We start from the raw sequence: 19,650 nt of genomic DNA, 5'->3' as shown, positions 1-19,650 counted from the left end.
TAAATGCCATCAGGAGCTTTTTGTGCAGTACGGTGAGGCTCTGTTTTCCCAGCCCTGTGTATTTGAAGCCACTAAACCCCTGGTGCAAGCACTACAGTGTTGCCATCGTGGAAATATGCATGCCCCGCATGATGGCCCAGGGAAAGCGAAGGTTCGTGGTAGGAAAGCTTGGCGGATTCCTGGTGGGGTGATGAAGATGGTGGCAGCCACTTGTTCTGAGCAGTTCTCAGGCCCCACAGTGTTGTTTGAACCCCAAGAGAGTGGTCTGCCGGCTGGGTTGCTAGCTTCCCCAGCCTTGGTTCGGGTGGTCAGAGGTACAGCCTACATACCAATTGTTAATGTGGGCTCGGTCGATGTGGTGTTGTACCCTCGCACGGTTGTTGGCACACTACACGCTGTCAGCGTGGTTAGCCTTCCTCCAGGAGTTGAGGAGTCACCACGTGTAGCTTCGGTATCCTCTCAGATAGTTGTGTCCACTCCGCTACAGCAAGTCGAAAACATGGACTTGTCTTCACTGCCCGCTGATGAACAGGGCCAGGTGAGGTCCCTGCTTAGGCAGTACAGCTCTGTGTTCTCGGCTCATGATGGGGATCTAGGCTGCACTGACCTCATCTCCCATGATATCCCTTTGGTTGATGATGTGCCAGTTAAACAACGCTACAGGCGTATCGCCCCATCTGAATATGAGATCGTGAAGGAACACATTAACCAGCTACTATCCTCTCAAGTAATTAAGGAGAGTAGCAGCCCCTACGCCTCACCTATTGTCTTAGTGAGGAAGAAGGATGGTAGTCTGCGTATGTGTGTCGACTACCGACGACTTAACAGTAAGACTCGTAAGGACGCTTTCCCCTTGCCTCGAATAGAGGAGTCCCTCGATGCGTTATCTGGTGCCTGCTGGTTCTCTACTCTGGACCTGGCCAGTGGCTACAATCAGGTGCCGGTTACTGAGGCAGATCGGCAGAAGACGGCTTTCTGTACACCATTCGGCTTGTTCGAATGGAACAGAATGCCTTTTGGCCTCTGTAACGCCCCCAGCACATTTCAGCGCTTGATGCAGCGCATTTTTGGGGACCAACAATGTCAGTCGCTGCTACTGTACCTGGATGATATTGTTGTGTTCTCATCAACAGTAGAACAACATTTGGAGAGGTTGCGCATTGTGCTGGGTCGTCTTCAAAAGGAGGGCCTGAAGGCAAAACTGAGTAAATGCTCTTTCTTCCAGAAGGAAGTAAGTTATTTGGGGCACGTGATATCAGGTGAGGGTGTCTCTACTGATCCAGGCAAGGTGGAGGCAGTGGCCAAATGGCCAACACCCACCACAGTCACAGAGCTGCGCTCATTCCTGGGTTTTGCCAGCTATTATCGGCGCTTTGTGGAGGGGTTCGCCAAATTGGCGGCACCGCTACATAAGGCGGTAGTGGAGTTTGGCAGCACCAAGACGACAAAGTCTAGGCGTGGGGCCATTGGGTGTTGGAGTGAGGAGTGCCAACAGAGTTTTGAGGCACTGAAGACGAAACTCATCACAGCCCCAGTGCTCGCTTATGCCGATTTTTCACTCCCGTTCATCTTAGAGGTGGATGCTAGCTACGGTGGTTTGGGAGCTGTTCTTTCACAAGAGCAAGAAGGCAAAGTGAGGCCAATAGCCTATGCTAGCCGGGGGTTGAGGCCTCCGGAAAGGAATATGGCGAATTATAGCTCCATGAAGCTGGAGTTCTTGGGCCTTAAGTGGGCCATGACTGAAAAATTCCGAGAGTACTTGCTTGGCAATAAGTGTGTTGTCTTTACAGATAACAACCCGTTGAGCCATTTGTCGACAGCTAAACTGTCAGCTACCGAACACCGGTGGGCTGCACAGCTAGCTGCGTTTGACTTTCAGATTAAGTATCGGTCGGGACGGAATAACTTAAATGCTGATGCTCTCTCCCGTCAGTGTCCACCCGGTCCTCATGATGTCGGGGCCATGCTCCCCGGTACTGTAATACCTGAGCCTTTACAGCAGGCTTTAAAGCTGAAAGAAACAGACGTGATGCAAGCAGCGGTTATAGCCTTGCCACAGCACACTCCACCTGAGCTTTGTGTTCTGCAACAGGCTGACCCAGATATTCAGAGCCTCTTGGGGTTTTGGGAAAAGGGGAGGCGTCCCAATCGGGAGGAGCGGGCACAGTTATCTCAGCCTGTATTAGCCTTGCTTCGGCAGTGGGACCGCCTCATCCAGAAGGATGGTGTTCTGTATCGCCAGGTTTTCCGTTCAGATGGTGCTGAAGCGGTTTTTCAGCTATTGGTTGCCAAATGTGCTAATCCGTGAAGTTCTTACTCAGGTCCACCAGGAGCATGGGCACCAGGGTGTGGAACGAACATTGGCACTTTTACGGTCCCGGTGCTACTGGCCTGGAATGTCTGTCGACGTGGCCCAGTGGTGTAAGGGATGCGAGCGCTGCCAAGTGGCCAAGGATGTTCACCCTACAGCGCATAGCTATCTGGGTTGCCTGTTGGCTTCACGTCCAAATGAGATCCTTGCCATTGATTTTACCACCCTTGAGCCCACTCAAAATGGAGTGGAGAATGTTCTGGTGATGACCGACGTGTTTAGCAAATACACAATGGCTATCCCAACTCGGGACCAGCGGGCCCCCACGGTGGCTAAGGTTCTGGTATCTGAATGGTTTTATAAATTCGGTGTCCCTGCTCGCATACATTCTGACCAGGGTCGTAATTTTGAGAGCTCTTTGATCCAGCAGCTGTGCCACTTATATGGCATTGTGAAATCGCGCACTACCCCATACCACCCAGAGGGGAATGGTCAGTGTGAACGGTTTTAATCGCACGCTGCACAATTTATTGCGTACCTTGCCAGCCTCTCGCAAGAGGGACTGGAGTGTGTGCCTGCCCCAGGTGCTTTATTGTTACAATACCACTCCCCATCAAACTACGGGTGAGTCGCCTTTTTTCTTGATGTTTGGTCAGGAGCCTAGGCTGCCGGTAGATTTTCTTTTGGGTCGAGTGGAGAGCCCTGTGGGTGGGACTGTTCATGAATGGGTTTGTGAACATCAGACTAGGTTGCAGCTAGCGTTTGAAGGTGCCACAGAGCGTTTGCACCAGGCTGCAGAACGCAGGAGGCAAGTCCATGGTAGGCAGGTTAAAGAACAGCCACTGCAAGAGGGCCAGTTGGTCCTCCTACGGGACTTTGCGGCAAGGGGACCCCATAAGATTCAGGACCGGTGGAGTTCCATCAGGTATGTGGTGCTGAGGGCACCTCAGGGAGGTGGCTCAGTGTACACTATAGCCCCGGTAGAGGATCGGACCAAGGCCAAGCAGGTTCACCGATCTAAGCTGAAGGCTGTGGTCGGAGACGGGGGGTCTGATTGTGTTTCCCCTTCACCACCTCTGGTAGACCTTTCCGTTGAGGATGAGTGTTCAATTGACTATGAGTTGTTAATTCTGAGACAGGAGCCCTCTGTAGGCCATCCTGTGCAAGCAACGGGTTCTGATGCTGGTCCATCCGTTGGTCCGCTCTGCTCGGGCCCTGTGGCCCCACGCCGGACTTCACGGGTAACTGCTGGGCAACACTCCAATGTCCACCATCTTCCTCGACCTACTAGAGAGGCAGAGGCTGCTGCTCCTCCTGCCCCTGTGTCCAACGCAGTCTCTGCATTATTTAGACCATGGAACTAACGGAGATTGTGTGCCAAGTGTCCATCGTCGGGTCGACGATGCAAGGTGGAGGGGGTGGAATGTAGCAGCATATAATTATGCGGCTGGGCGTGGCCAGGAGCCAATTATGATGGGGTCGTGGATAAAAGAGCGGCCCCTCCTACGCCTCCTCCCTCTGTCTCCCGCTGGCGTAATTTCCGGGACGTCCTGTGTGGCTGCAACAGGTAACTCCGGGGGCCGCGTACGTTTTTGCCGGTTTTGTATTTGCGGGAGCCTTAACTATTTCTTGTGCTGTGACAAAGGGGCTGTGGGTGGATTCTGGCTCCATGTGGTCTCCTTGTCTGGTGCGTATCCTCTCTCGTTGTGCTGGATCTCTCGTTATCAGTAGTTTAATGTAGTGTGGTCACAAGTAAATGCTGGTAGCGGCTCGCTGCTCTTGCCTCGTCTCACTGGTTGCATGAACAGGTGCTGTACCATAAGGTATGTAGTTCATTCTTTCTGAGTCTAACCTGTCCTGTGGGGGGAGCGATCGGGTATTTAATTTCCTTTTTGTTTAAGTAGGATCAAGTCCATCAACTCCATTGGCTCCCTTCCGTCTGCATTACTTCTGCTGCTTTGTCCTGCTTCAAGTTCCTGTCCGTCCGTGCAGCTGTTTCCCGGCTCGGGTTTGGCTGGCTCCGGCGTGCTGCGGTGCTTTGCTGCCGTCCGTCCTATTGCGCTGGTCGCCCACTTGTGGTTGGGTCGTTCGCCTTCGCCGCGGCTCGTAGCAGCCCGTTCTCGGCTGCCAGCGTCCGCTCTTTTTTTAGTGAGGGTTTCGTGACCCCTTTTATCTGGTTCACACTTTCGGATTTCGTTTTTCATTCAATTCCGATTGTGTTCAATTGATGCTGGCGATTTGATTTGTATTAGCAGTTTTATCATTTTATCTGGTGATATTTTAACTTTGTATATTTGCTGATTATATTTGGTGCTTTTCTTTTTGTTTCAGGGGCTGACGGCCTGTAGTGGTGTGGGTGATCGTAGGAGATCCTCCTGTCTGCTGTGCCGTTTCCAGGGATGTGGGTCGTTCACGGGTGTGCTCTTTTCACGTGTGTCTGGGGGAACTTTTACTTTGGGGACCCCTCCTTTCGCTTGCCCTAGCTACTTTTAGGCCGAAGCCCTTGATTAACTTTTGTTTTTGCATTTTCTTTTGTTTGGATCCTTTGTATTAATAAAATATTATTGTGACTAATTTCATGGGCCACGTCTCTTGCTTGCCGAGCAACGGACCTGTATTGTGTAAAACCGAAGATCTGGTAATAGTAATGTCCTTAGGGTGAGTACCTGAGGTGGCGTTGTCTGGCAACAAGTATACTGATTTCAGTGTAAAATAACTAAGTACAATTTATTAGCCCTACCGCCCCGCCACATAAGCATTGCGATAAGTAGACTACTCTATAATGAATAGTACAATATGTTTCATCTGACCTCTCATCTTCTACCACCACTCAATCCTCAGGGTCGCGGGGGTTGCTGGAGAGGTGGGTACACCCTGGACAGGTCGCCAGCCTACCGCAGGGCTAACACAAAGACAAACAACCATTCGGACTCACAATCAGCGTCAATTTAGAATCATCATAATTACCATTTATAATTAAATATAGTGGGAACATCATGAGTGGGTCCAGATTTTATGTGTCTATTGATGCCTCCTGAGAACTTCACGAGTGAAGAGTCTGATGTGCACAAGCCACACACGCTATTTAATTTCCTCTTTCATTCATTCAGTCAGCTGGCGAGTTTTGGCATAGCCTTGTTCTGCCGTCTGTCAAAAATCATTAAATAAAAAATAAAATAAAAAATCAGAGTCAGTAGGCTATATCAGAGATCCATTAGTAGGAGGCGACTTTTTTGAAGAACATGGCGTGTCCTTTTGACAACGACCCCGTGGATGAAGGTGCAGCATTCCTGCGCAGAGAATGAAATATTCGTCGGGAGATGGTTATCAGACCACGCATAGATGTTTTAGCATTTTCAGACAATTATCTATTTTGGCGGTAGTCTACAAAAAGAATCTGTTGGGACAAAAGAAAAAAAGACAAATAAATATTTGTATGAATAGGCTTAAAAAGGATATCTATAGGCCTACTACGTTTTACAGGTACTTGTGTCTTGAGGGTGGACTCAGAGGATGAGCTCCCTTCTGGCTTAGGGCTCCTCTGCCTCCGTTAGAGATGGCGGTGCTGGTCCACCACCCTTTTTACGGGCATCTGCCTTCTTTCTGTTGGCTGAGTAGAAGTCTGTGTCAGTGTAAACAGGCTTAATTATTTAACAGAACACGATATAGATGAGAAGATATTTTTGTATGTGAAAACAGCATTATGTTGGGGATAAAACAACTGCACAGTCAAATAGCCACTTAATATCTACTTTACAGTGTAAAACATGATCATAATGAGGTCCCTCCATGCCGAGGTGTGACCTGTTTGAACAATGTTTTTATATTTCATCTTAAACTGCTGCCAAGTGCGCTTCTGTCCCGCGGGATTGGATCTAAATGAAATAAACGAATAGGCTACCATTTCAAGCAGTTTCCCCCTGTAATATTATTGTGATCGCAAAGGACTACATTTAAACTTACGCATTTACCCGTGCAGCAATGTTCTCCTACGCCGTCTCCCTGTCTTTTACAGTTGCAGCGGTGTTGCACTTCTGTCTAAAAACGTGTTGAAACTCGCCGTATGAGCGCATTAGGATTTCCACGTGAAAAACGCAGCCCTCCGCTTCCCCGTTGCCATGGTGACTCGTCGAATCGGCGCTCTATTGATGCTGGCTTTTTATAGCTGTGTTTCACGCGTTTAACTCCAGGTGAAACTACCCCGAGTTGATTAAAGTAACTCAATCGCTGTTGTGAAACTCAGAGTTTTCTATCTCAGAGTAGATCAACTCAGATTTTAGGATTAGACTCAGAGTTTGTTGAACCTGCTTTTGAAACGGACCCCTGAACAACTGCAGCCATGGGTACACACCCATTTCTTTATGAACTGAAACCCATGAGTATTCTGGAAATAGAGCTTGTTCTGTCACCTTAGATCCGTCATCTAAAGTTGCTGTTTGATTATTTTCATACATTAAAAAACAACTATGCCAGTCAAACAAGAACAGAACTATAACTAATGCTGTGGTAGAATATAACTATATCATCTGATATAGAAACTGAATGTCATAGAAATATAGAGCACCTTAATCCAGCTAAAGCTATCTGTTATCATCCGACTTGGTTCTCAGCCACGGGAGCCGCAAAGCTGTTCACGGCGGGAGGTCCGATTTGCCACTTTTGCCGATGTGAAAGCACCAAAGGCAAGTCGACCTTGGTCGACCCGGGATTTTCGATGTGAAAGCAGTCTACCAGTTGGGGTCTGAGGTGCAATAAATATATATATATATATAAAAAAAGTTATGTGTAAGTATGTGTCTATACAGTTCTACTCCATGCAACTGGCTTGTGGAACCTACTAAGAAAAAAATTATTAGACATATTTAAACTAAAAAAAAATAGATAAATAAAAAAATAGTAATTCTGAGTAATGCAATAGTTACTTTCTCTGGTAACTAGTTACTTTTATAGCGGAGTAATTCAGTTATTAACTTAGTTACTTTTGGGGAGAAGTAACTAGTAACTATAACTAAATACTTTTTAAAAGTAACGTGCCCCACACTTGTAAGCAATCACAAAATTCTAATCTTGTGTTTGAGATATAAACAGGGCAACAGTACCCAGAGGATCTTTTGGTCTAGTTCACTTTGCAGGCAGGTCCTATTTAATTCATTTTTGATTGAGAACAGGTGTGGCAGTAATCAGGCCTGGGTGCTAGAGAGATTGAACTAAGATGTGATGAACCACAGTTAAGTTAGATTTTAACAGGAAACACATTTCCACACAGTGCCATACATGTTTGGATTTATTTTCTCCTTAAAAACAAAAACCTTAATTTAAAAACTGTGTTATATGTTTACTTGTGTTATCTTTTTTTCTTAAATTAAGTATGTTTGATAATCTGAAACATTTAGGTGTGACAAACATGAAATCAGGAAAGGGGCAAACCCTTTTGCACACCACGGTACAGTATATGAGGTTTCATACACTGATCAGTGACAACATTATGACCACTGACAAGAGAAGTAAACCATGTTCATCTTTTGGACCTGGCATTCAAGTGGATGCACCATATCAGGTGGTCATAATGTTATGCCAGATTGGTGTATCTAAGATTAATAATCATTGGAAGTTTATCTATCAAGTATATTTAAATACAACCAGTTGACATAAGATTTAAAAACTACAAGGAATGATGTGAAGAAAAAAAAGAAAACAAAAAAATAGTTATTATGCAAAATATTCCCATTGGTGTAACTGTTTCCTTGCACCCTGGGCTCTAATATTGATTTTTGACTAAATAAATGGAATTGATTTACTTGGCATTAACGCACAGTTCTTAAAGTGTCTGTACTGTACCATTGTTAATTCTAACCGTAATATTTTAAGTCCTTTATAAGTTTTTTTTTTCCCCTTAAGTGGCGATTTAGAAACAAGATGATCTTACAAGCTTTTAACCAGCAGACATCTGTTATTCAAGATAACCACATGTGGCTCCATCAGCATGACAATATAGGATGGATTCCCAACAGGTCATTGAGGAGAGATGTAGTTAAACCAAATTTATTTTTCAGAAATACTTTTAAACGCATGTATGTCATTTTAAAAAAAAAAAAATAATTCCACCTATTTTTATGTGTATTTCAGGGCGCATTCATAAGGAAGAAATAAGAGGACCATGACAACTGCATGTACAAAAGAGAATACAATAAGCATCAATAGTGTACTACATAAATATGTCTACAAAATGACATATTACACGTGTGTCTGCTTTTGCAGTAGTTTAACAACAAACTGAGGAAACCTGCATCTCAAACCTGCACGTGTACCTGCACGTACAAAAGTTAATAAACTCAGTATCCACACAAAATTAAAAAAAATAAATAAAAAAATGATCCAACCAACAACAGGTTTTCGCCCAATCTTTCTTTTTTTGGGAGTAGGCATGTGCTTTACCCTTCATAATCTAAATCTAAAGTCTGGCATGACAGTGCTGCTCTTGCTCGCTGACCAACCTGTTTCTCTGCTTTGAGATTTGAGACTGAACCTGTTGTTTGGGTAAAAGCTCTTATTTCCTAAGAACATGGGTGTGGAGAGGAAAACCACAAAACAAAGGTTAGGTTGTGCTAAGTGAGTTGTGGTGGCACAGGCAAGCACTGCAATACTTGGAAGCGAGTCATTGTAAAACACATGATAAACCCAAACCAGTGGTGAAGCACAAAAGTAAAGTTGTAAAGAATTTCCATTTCAGAGAAATGTTTACTTCTGATGATACAATTAAAGTGCAAGAATATGGTTTTATTGAAAGAGCTCCAGGACAGGAGACGCAACTGTATCTTAGAGTTAATTTCTTGGCAAAGTTGAAGGAAGTAAAACACACAGACATCCACTGAAACTATATTGGCTGGCAATGACAATTATCGGGATCTCGACGACAGCTATCTGTTTAAAGAATGCATCAGGATCACAAATGCTGAAAGCACAAACCTAGCCTATGCTCCCCATGTGGGTTTCATTAATGACCCAGGATGCACTCTTTAGATACTTTCAACCACATGAACAATGTGTCCATGGAGTGCATCAAGAGTTGGTGAGCCAGAGGTAGACACACATATTTCCTTAACACATGTTGATTTCTTTTTTTTTTTTTTTTTCCCGAGACTGCAGCTGAATGGTGTGGCTTTGCAAAATATTGTTACGGTCCCTTATGCTGGTGGGAGCGCTAGACTGGGTTTGACTGATCTAGCTTGAGCAAGTGAATATCACTTCTCAAGGTGTGGCGAACCACTGAGGAGATATAAGTCACAGTCAGGTGAGACATTCAGATGTTGAGACCCCTGGTAGAAGCAGAACAGACGTTTGCTGAAGAAGAACACTGTTCTGATGTTCTGTTGTTTTTCTCCATTATAGTGGAAAAAGTTAAGTTTAAATATTTTAGAGTGCGTAATAAGTATAATTCTGCACATCAGACTCCAGTCGGACACCAACAAGGTTTTCTACAGCATTACACCAAACTGTAGCGAGACAGCAGCACAGGGTCTGGAAACCAAACCACAGCCCTGTGGTGTCTCCATTATGAAAACATGTCGGAGCGACTGTGCTACTGTGGCCATCTCCTCCTCTTCCTCCTGAAATATTGCATTTGCAATGACTTAGGTAATTATGCTGTTACGCTAACAATATATATGTCTTCATTTGTTGTAGTTTTACAACCTGCCTGGTGGAAACCAGTACATAGCAGAAAGGATGGCTCCCGCCTTTCTCCTGCTCGCCAGAAAAAACGGTGCTTCAGTGAACTTGCAGTCCAGAGTAATCTTTATTGCCCATTAGGTTAACAACTAGCAACTAGCAGCACATGTTCTAACCATCCCTGGGCTCCCCAACTATAAACAGGAGAAAACATGACGAACATAAAACTGGCTTCTCACCCCTACTGGCCTGGATGCTTCGGGACAATTTCAACATTTCAACAATATCATGAAACACACCTGGGCAAGACACTAACGTACAGGCCCAGAACATGTGAAAACAAGAGTTGTTGTAACTGATATTTGCTTATGTATTCTCTGGGGGTGTGTGGAGCATTAATGAGAAGAAAATGCTTCATGAGTCCTTTCCAGACTGCATTCAGTGGCAATAAAAGTATGTTTTTTTTTCTGTGTGCCAAGTCAATGGGATAACTTAGAACTTCATTTAATGCAAGTTAAAATACCAGACTGATCACAGGAGTATGATAATCACTGTTTGGAGGTTTTGTTATTTATTTCCTGTTCAACGAGTGGTTCCTTATTAACATTACATTACTGATCTGTATCTTTGTTTTCTATTTGGAGCACCAGTAGCACAGGAGGTAGAGCTGTCGTTCAATAACCAAAAGGTTGGTGGTTGGATTGTGCCCTATCCCTAGTCTGTCTGTTGTGTCCTTGGGCAAGACGTACGATTGTGAGTGATGTTTTTCTGCGTTTCAGAATTCATTCAGTCAGACATCTGTCTAGAAATCGCCTACCCACAACAATGTGAATCAGAAATGACACATAAAATAATACTCTCAATAACAGGCCAAAGGACAGCTTTGCCCCTGATTCATAGAGCAGTATCTCATTTGTGGCAACGGATAAGCAGGGTCTTTCAGTAGTGCCAGGTCTCTGCCATGGATGTTTCACACATTTTTTTTCTAACATTAATTGAGAGAGAATGGCTCTGCAACAGATGAAGACTGATCAGCGTTTGCAACTACCTGCAAGTGTCTCTAATGGTTGCACAGGCTAAGGCTCCCAGATTCTGTCATAGCTCCATAATCTATTATCTGTGTTTGTCATGGATCTTTAACATAATGCCGTCTCACACCTATACCAGATTCTTAATAGCACGAGTGCTTCAATCAATGCAAAGAGAAAAAATAACCTCTGCACACAATGAAGTAGCACTCCATCCAATCAGAGCAACAAATGATATGTCTTTTAAAGTTATTTCACTAACAGTCAGTGCAGAATCTAAACATCTTGTCACACTGCAGCTAATTTGTTGCAGACAAAATCAGCTCAGATATTACGTATGACTAAGTTGCTGTTTCTCTTCAGTCCAAATTTGGTTAGCAGGGGAACTTCAGGCTTCAGATTTTTCTCCAGTTTGCTGGTGGGTGCAGTTGGGTGTTGATGGATTCTGTGCTTCTGTGGTCAGTTGTTGGAAGTTTTCTGTGACTGAACTTGCAGGCATGACCACAGAAACCCCAAACTTATGTATAGATACCCTGACCATAAAATCAGTTTTATGTCAAACAATGTGTAATCAAATAGTATAATTGTAATTAAGTTATATAATGTAGTTTATTCAGATTCAAACCTAAATGATTGAATTTCAGAATTCAGTTTGTAGTACCACACTTCTGCCCCTAGTTTTTGTTCGATTCCATATATTCTATGTTTATTCCATGTCAGTGGCTTTTATAACCAAACGGACTGAAGTTAAAGGGAAAATCTAACTTTGGGTTTATCTAAGGTTAACCCCCGACTGAATATCACAGAGGAGAATGGAAAGTGTCTTTCTTGCATGTCAACTCCATTTCTGTCTGAGCTTTCAATGCATCAGAAATGCAAAAAACAGTTCATGAGAATCAATACATTTAATGGCTGCCCCTGGTGGTAGTGCTGTGGCAGGGAACACTTTATTGATTCTTATGTACTTGGTTCTTTAGTAGTGTTTCCCCTCCTTCAGTCACTGGTTCAGGGTCCAGGGTAATTAGACAACTGGAGACATTGAATGTTTAAACTGATGGTGAAGCTAGAGCTCACGCAAACTGTGCCCTGTAGTAAACCATCCAACATTTGTCCAGATACTTGCTAGTGGTGCTACAGGAAAGGTTTAGATATGAAAGGCTGTGGGCTTCATCCTCTGAGGACCGGGAGTAGGTGTAGAAAAACTCACAGACGGACTGACAGTGCCTCAAAATATTCACTGTCAATTGCACCATCGCCATACTTGACCAATGATCTTTCTCTCTGTATTTCCAGAGTCAATCAGGTCCCTGGTTGTAGTCCTTTAAATATAATTACAATTCTGTCTTTAACACCTACTAGTGTACATCCCATCTCATCACCACCATCACCTTAAACCCAATGCCTAGGAAGTAGCAGACATATTGTATCCTGTAATTGTTGGCTCTCCACCACCAGCAGTGTCTAGACTAGGGGGTTCCTGTCCTAGGATTCTTTCTGTATGTCTTCATATCATACATTGTACCAGGCCTGGAATTTCGTCATTTTAAGGGCAAGGCCACTTGGCCTTTTGTGTTGTCAGTTCTTTAAGGCTACGAAGGCCAAAAGCCAAGACACCAAGGCCATAAAATAAAACAATGATTTTAAGTTCATGTCAATAATGAGATTAAGGACTAATGACACTTCTGAGACAGATTGGAGTCTCAGTCAAAACTATCAAGTAGGTAAAGAAACATCTCCTACACTGTTATGTCTGAAGATAAGAAAATATTGAGCATATCTAACCTTATCAATCCATCACCCATTTCAAAAACTGTAAAACCTATTAAACCTATATCCACCCATAATCTTTGTACAGTTGACACCGAATGTGCATGGATGTTACTACTGTGATTGAAAAATATTCATGCATAATCAGCCGGGTAAAAATGGCCAACAGTGAATTACAATCAAAAAATATCAAGCCTAATATTTACATGTATGTATTTCGATTGAATACGAAATTTCCATCAAGTTTCAATTTGGATTACATAGTTTTGCATAAACTAATAAATTTCATGTGATGCATATGTGAAATTTCATGTGAAAAACTAATGTGATTTATTTAATAATAATAAACCCAGTGTTTTAAATATAGAATAACCAGATTTATGTATTTATAAGCAAACAATCTTAAATATATGGCCTAAATATTTATTGAGTGTACATGATGAACTGATTCTCTGAATTTCCAATACCAGTAAAAAACAGTGCTAACTGCATAGATTAAAAAAGTGGCTGTGAACAGCCAGTACATACTATCACGTATCATATTACGGCAGCAACAAGCAGTAGTAACATCCATGACCTTAAGCTTAATTTAAGCTTTAATAAAGCTCAACAAAGGAAAAACTTGACAGCAAGCTAATTAGTGTTTGTTGCAGGCTACAGTACTCGGCACGTTAAAATCGTGTCAATGTTGAAACGACATAACATTACAGTACAAGCCACAGCAACAATTTGAGCACAGTGTTGTTCGTCTGAGGTTATCAAATAGCTGAAATATCGTCACCCGTTGACTCTTAGTTTCTTTAACGATATAACACGCAAATAAACGTTGGACTGCCTGGTCGTGTGGCTGAGGGCAGTGCTTCTGCAGCCTCTCAGAACGAGGATCAGCCTGGAAGTTGACGGCTAAAAGCAGTTTCACCCTGGAGCGTTCATCCCAGCCATAAAGTCTATACGACCAGCACAGGTAGTGGTAAAGTCACGTGTGAATGAATCAATGTACGCATTTGTAAATTTACTTTACACATTTGTGGATTTGGTTACACATTTGTGAGTTGTTTTTTTATACACATTTGTGGACCTGGTTACACATTTATAGATCTGGTTATACATTTGTGAGTTATTTATTACACATTTGTGGACCTGGTTACACATTTATAGATCTGGTGACTCATTTGTGAGTTGTTTATTACACATTTGTGGACCTGGTTACACATTTATAGATCTGGTGACTCATTTGTGTATAGAAATACACATTTGCAAATAGTTTTGCCACAATAATGGCCCCATAACTGTCTGACTACTTCAGTACACATGAAACGAGCAAACGAGTACAAAACATGCTTAATGGAAAATTACCACAGCAGTCTTAAGCAGACGTGTCCCTCCATAGGAACTGGGTTCTGCTCAAGGTTTCTTGTTGTTCAAAGATCTGGTCACTCTGAGGGTTTTCAGCCTTGGGGTTTTGCTGAATATTTGCTATTTATTTTTATTAGTTTTTATTTAATTCAAGGCTGAAATACAATTAAAAAATAAACAAACAGAAAATTAAGTTTAAACATGGGATGCAAAGAAACAAGGCCTTAGGTTTGTTGTCTACTGGCAGATTTATTCTCTTATTACCAAGTAAGGGCATATAGTCTTGCTCTTATATAGCGCTTCTCTACCTACTCAAAGGTACTCAAAACACTTTTACAGTCAGAGACACATCCACCCATTTGCTCACACAAGCACACACACATTCATACACCAGTGCAACTGACACTGGGAACAACTGGGGGTTCAGTGTCTTGCTCAAGGACACTTCAGCATATGGCACACTTGGGGGATCGAACCGCTAACCCTTCAGTTCATGGACAACCCACTCTACCTATTGAGCCATAGCCGCCCACATGAGACAACCACAGTACCTTTGACAATCTCAACCTCATCAAAACTTTCTGTTTTCGACATAACAGTAAATTCCCTTCAATAATATAAAAGTGCATCCTGGATCAGAAATAAATACAAACAAACAGTGAAACCGTGCATGATTCCTCCATTTTTTTTTTACAAACTTCTACATACAGCTCAGTCACCTGATACGCTTATAAAAATAACATTTAACATACAAAAAAAAGTAGTGCAACCATCATGTGTAAATCTTCTTTCTTCCTTGTTCTCTGGAAAGCAGAAGTCTCATTTTGCTGTGTAAGAGTATGAGACTCCTGGCTGCTGTCAATTCTGAAAAAAAAAAAAAAAAAGAATTCACCACCCTCTATAAAAGGAGATTTGTTTTTGCTCATCTAAATGTTGGATAACATCATACTCCTGTTGTCCTGGATGTACTCCAGTTCTGTGCTTTTTGTCCCGGAGTTCCTCAAAGTAATGATTCCAGTTTCCATCCTTGTCTGCTCCGAAGCCGAACACATGGACCTGTGAAAAGGAAAACCAACATGTACTAATCATCAAAACTACTTAATGTATAAAAGACTTGCTGTATAAGTGTTCACTGTTGTAACTGTAACACTGTTGTAAAGTGTGAATTTCAGTCAAAAATGAGTGGGGTGCTTTCCCATTTGCTGTCTGTCTCCATTGCCCTGTCAAATAAAAGGCTAAAATGCCAAAGAAAAAATACTTAAAAAATTGTTCTTTCAACGTTTTCCGCTGAATCGGTCACATGCAGTGAGTCAGTAAACCGGCACTGACTGGCAGTATCAAGATAGCAGGAAACCCTTCTCAAAGGAATCCCATCAAAAATAGTTATACTTTTTCAAATAAAAAGAAAGATTTTTGGTGAAAATCATATATTTCGGTTTGCCTGGAGTTAAGTTTGACAAGAGTACTTTGGACCACACAAAAATCAGATTGTAGGTTTTGCAGAGTCAGATCTACTGAGGGGGCAATAGATGTGGCACATCTTTAGAGTCGTTTAAAAAGAGATTGGTAGCCATCAGCCACCACACTTTGTATTATGCCAGCTAAATCATTCTCAATCCATTTACAGGACTTGTTATCAAACAGACATTCTAGAAGTATAGCATAGTCCACTGCATTGCAACAAGACACTTATTTCGGAGATGCCGAATATACTGCCAATCACTGCTCATGTCCCTTTTATGCAACATTGCAAGAATTCAGGACAGAACCAGGGGTTACTCCCGTTCTTGACATTAAATTTCTTAAAGGAAAAAGGTTTAATACTTAGATTTAACATTTAGATTTAACATTTAATGTTTAGACTAAACATTTAGATTTAACATGTAGTAAATATGATAAAAAAAAAGTGAGGTTTGAAAAATTCACACCTCATTTTTTAGTTTTAGAGATAAATGTAGGAAAATTTGCGTGTTCATGCACAACTTTACAAACAGCACCCCATATGAGATGCTCAGCGTGCGCATATGTTCAATGTCGATTGAGCTATTTTTCTGGCTTTTTCAAGGTCTTTATATAGTGTGACAGCACAGACAAACTCATACAAATGAGCCAATGGTCAACCAGAACTCTGACAAAAACAGAAGTCACTCTGACCAAAGTGCCTAAGAGTCTAGTATGGAGGAGGTCAGCTATATATATATATATATATATATAGATACATATATACACACATATATACATTTTTCACATATACACACAATTATTGCAAGTATGTAGACCTGTGCCTGAAGTGTTGTAAACAAAAACAAAAAATTACAAACAAACAATACACATACACATCACAACCTTCTCAGCCATAAACATTTGTGCACAATTTAATGACCTGTTACAATTATGGTTATTGAACATATTAACCCTGTTATGAGGTTTATACAACTGAACCTTTATTCAAACAGATCCTGCCTTCCATTTTGAAAAATACGTCACTCTCTCCAAAGGAAAAGTTATCAGCATTTGATTCACCCAGTATGTACCACTTGGTCTGCTGGTCTTTTTCCAAAAAACTGCAATGGATCTTTTTCTGTGTAAAAGACACATGTCTATTAGGCTCACTTTCATTGTATTTGTGACCTTTTGTATAAACCCCTACAACAAAAAGTACAGGATGCTTGGAATGCTTTCAATTTCAATCACTTTTTCTAATGCTATTTTAACCTCCTCCCAAAAAGGTTTTATTTTACTACATTACCTCATACAATGGAATAATGTCCGCTTCACCTCACTGCATTTAATACATATATCTGGGATGTTCCTGTTATATTTATTTCAATTAACTGGTGTGATATAAGTTCACAATAACCATTTATACTGCAATAACCTAAATCGGGTATATTCACAAACCAAGCACATTTTAAACCTCACAAAGGCAGCTCCAGTTCAATGATAGATAGATCCAGGGTGAATCTATACAGAGGTATAAAACTAAAGGCAAACTTACCTCATTGCAAATGTACAGCGCAAGAGCCAAAGTTATAAAGCCAGTGGATGGATACCGGCCCTTCTTTCCCAGCCACGTGTCATGAACGTGTCTTATGTAAGCCGGGTTGATCACCATCACCTGTTGTCGGTCAGAATTGGTCTTTAAACTTACATGATCCACTACCTGTAGAGTCCATGAATCTCTGAGTGTTACTCACCAAATCCTTGTTGGCTGCTATTTTTGATTTTACTGGAACATAGGACCTGTTGGGGACGGCATGAAGTGACAAATTATGTCGGTCTATTTAATGAAATCTTAATTTTTCTAATCTATTTTACATGAAACTCATAAAACACTACAGCAAAATACTTTATGTCCAAGGACAGTTCTTTCATTCATTCATTCAGTCCCCTCCTCCCCTCGCTTTGGATGTAAATCATGTATTGCAAGCAGAGGCGGAGCGTGTTAAGAGGTAGGGCAGGCAACTGCAATAATGTGTCGTGTTTTGAATGGCAGTAGAAGGGGCCCCACCGGACACAGTTCTACCATCACATTACACGTTGTGCACACGTCTCTTAAAGTATTTAAACATGTTGATGGTGCCAAATTTAAAAAACTAACTTAGGTGTTAAAGGAGAGAGGGAGGAAGAGGAAAAATGGAAATAGATAATGACGAGTATTACACTAAATAGCTAAGTGCTAGTCAATCTTGAAAACAGGGGAAAGTCATTTCTACTCACATTAAATTATTTGTTCTTTCATCAACTATTAACTTAGTTAACTTAGCCAGTGGAGCAGTGTGTCTTGCTCTGTCTGTGACCAAGTCTGGTGCCAGTTATTGCCTAAGACCCCAATAGACTGTAGAATGATTTCAAGATCATCTAGTGTGACTGTTCCACGTTACTCCAAGAGGAGGTACTCCTATGTTATAATCTGACACAACCAATCTGATTGAGGTGGAATTGTAGTTTAGTATCATGACTCAGCATCTGTGAGCATGGACTGAGCCCTCTAACTGGCATCCCTTGTCACTTAGAATCACACGCATGACACGCAGCATGCATAGTATGATCTAATCACATTACATTAAACACACCTGATAGCAAACTGGGACAACCACTTAAATACAGTCTAAAATAAAAAATTGAAAAGAGGATTGACTCACATTCCATGAAATCCAGTTGTCATGCTCATCCTGAGCCACTCTAGATCCAGTATCTTGAATGGAGCCAACACAAGGTGAGTGGAGTTGTCTAAATCCACGGCACTCTCTGGATACATGACCCGATGAGTTGTTTTGGTGCCGACATCTTCTTCGAAGCCTTTGGTGCGACCCCTGTTAATTCTAAAAAAACACAGGGGAAATCATTCCACTCTTTAAGAAGAGGCCAGTCTTTAAATGAGATTTTCTTCTTGGTGAATATTTACCTGATGACGTAATCATGGAAATCTATCTGAGGTCCACGACGTGATCCCTTCAAGTTACCAGAATTTCCCACCACAGCACAGGTCTTACAGCTGTCTCTGCTGGGCTTTAAAGACTCCAGGATGGTTGGGAATGTCTGAAACAGGCTGTTCACTGTTTCTTTATATGTGTTGTAGTCTAGTTTTTCATCCTGTAAGTGCTGGTGGAGACAGATACAGAATGTTTATCTGGACTAGCACACTGGGACATTTCCATCCACCAACTTCAACAACGCAGAAGAACTCTGTCCTCACCTTCCACCAGTTGAAATCATCCTCTGAGAGGTTGTTGTTCGCAGATAAAAGCGGCTCAACTGGGGGTTTTAAGGGGTGGAAGCACAGCTGATTTTTGGGGGATAAACACGTCCCACAGAGGGTTTGATTATCAAGAAAGAACTGAATATTGAACTCAGTGAGTCCTGTTAAAAACACAAGAATGCCGGCGAAGCACAGGGCTATAGAGATCATCTTTAACATCTTCAACTTTGACATATTTCTGGATGTGTGACGCTTGTGGTCAGGGAAACGGCTACGATCTGAAACAAGAAAGGATGTGGGATTATTATTATTATTATTATTATTATCATTATTACTATTATAGCATTTTAGTGGCAGAATTATTCACTTAGTCAGCCATAAGCCAACATATCAAGCCGACAGGTAATCAAATGTAAATAAATTATTTAAAAAAGTAATATAATTAGTTTTCATCTCTTACCTGATCAGTGAATGCGCTTCTGGTCCAACTACCACTATATGAGTGTGTCACTACTGACTACTGGGTAAACTGTCAGCTGATCGGTGTCAGATAATCCCTGGAAGAGGATTTTCTGAGAATGTGATTGGTGACTTGCACCTGAGCTGCAGGTGTGGAAAGGTGGGGCGTGGTGGTAGCAACAGAACAGACATCAGTGCCACAAAAAAAGAACACTGGTCTGCCCAAGTGTTGGTGCTTTCCTCCATTTTATGGTATGTACAATCAATGTGCTCTTAGAAGATACTTTAAACTTATTTTTTTTCGTTGTCGTTGTTTTGTTTGCTAGTAAGATGAAATCATGTCTAACTACATTCCATTT

General features: G+C 42.0%; 1 protein-coding gene and 1 long non-coding RNA gene across 3 annotated transcripts in view; one reads left to right on the top strand and one right to left on the bottom strand.

Moving 5' to 3' along the window:
* LOC125019580 overlaps window positions 1-8,699 on the top strand; it is a 34,331-nt gene extending 25,632 nt beyond the window's left edge. The window contains exons 2-3 of one of the 2 annotated variants that reach the window (XR_007114095.1): window positions 8,210-8,322; window positions 8,438-8,699. This is a non-coding gene — a long non-coding RNA (uncharacterized LOC125019580). Of the gene's footprint in view, window positions 1-6,458; window positions 8,323-8,437 lie in introns of those variants that run through there. The other variant, XR_007114094.1, reaches the window with a different exon arrangement.
* A 5,139-nt stretch (window positions 8,700-13,838) lies between these two features.
* On the bottom strand, window positions 13,839-19,350 carry LOC125019575 (CMP-N-acetylneuraminate-beta-galactosamide-alpha-2,3-sialyltransferase 1-like). The gene is made up of 8 exons (XM_047604424.1): window positions 19,293-19,350; window positions 18,830-19,110; window positions 18,539-18,735; window positions 18,276-18,455; window positions 17,328-17,373; window positions 17,129-17,248; window positions 15,080-15,186; window positions 13,839-14,994 (listed from the first exon to the last, which is right to left on the bottom strand). Exons 2-8 carry the CDS (start codon window positions 19,064-19,066, stop codon window positions 14,874-14,876), a joined length of 1,008 nt encoding a protein of 335 aa, XP_047460380.1. The 5' UTR covers window positions 19,067-19,110; window positions 19,293-19,350; the 3' UTR covers window positions 13,839-14,873.
* Window positions 19,351-19,650: the final 300 nt, after the last annotated feature.

The sequence above is a fragment of the Mugil cephalus genome, chromosome 14 (assembly GCF_022458985.1).
Source record: "Mugil cephalus isolate CIBA_MC_2020 chromosome 14, CIBA_Mcephalus_1.1, whole genome shotgun sequence".
NCBI classification, from domain to species: Eukaryota; Metazoa; Chordata; class Actinopteri; order Mugiliformes; family Mugilidae; genus Mugil; species Mugil cephalus.
This window is presented reverse-complemented; position numbering and strand designations above follow the sequence as displayed.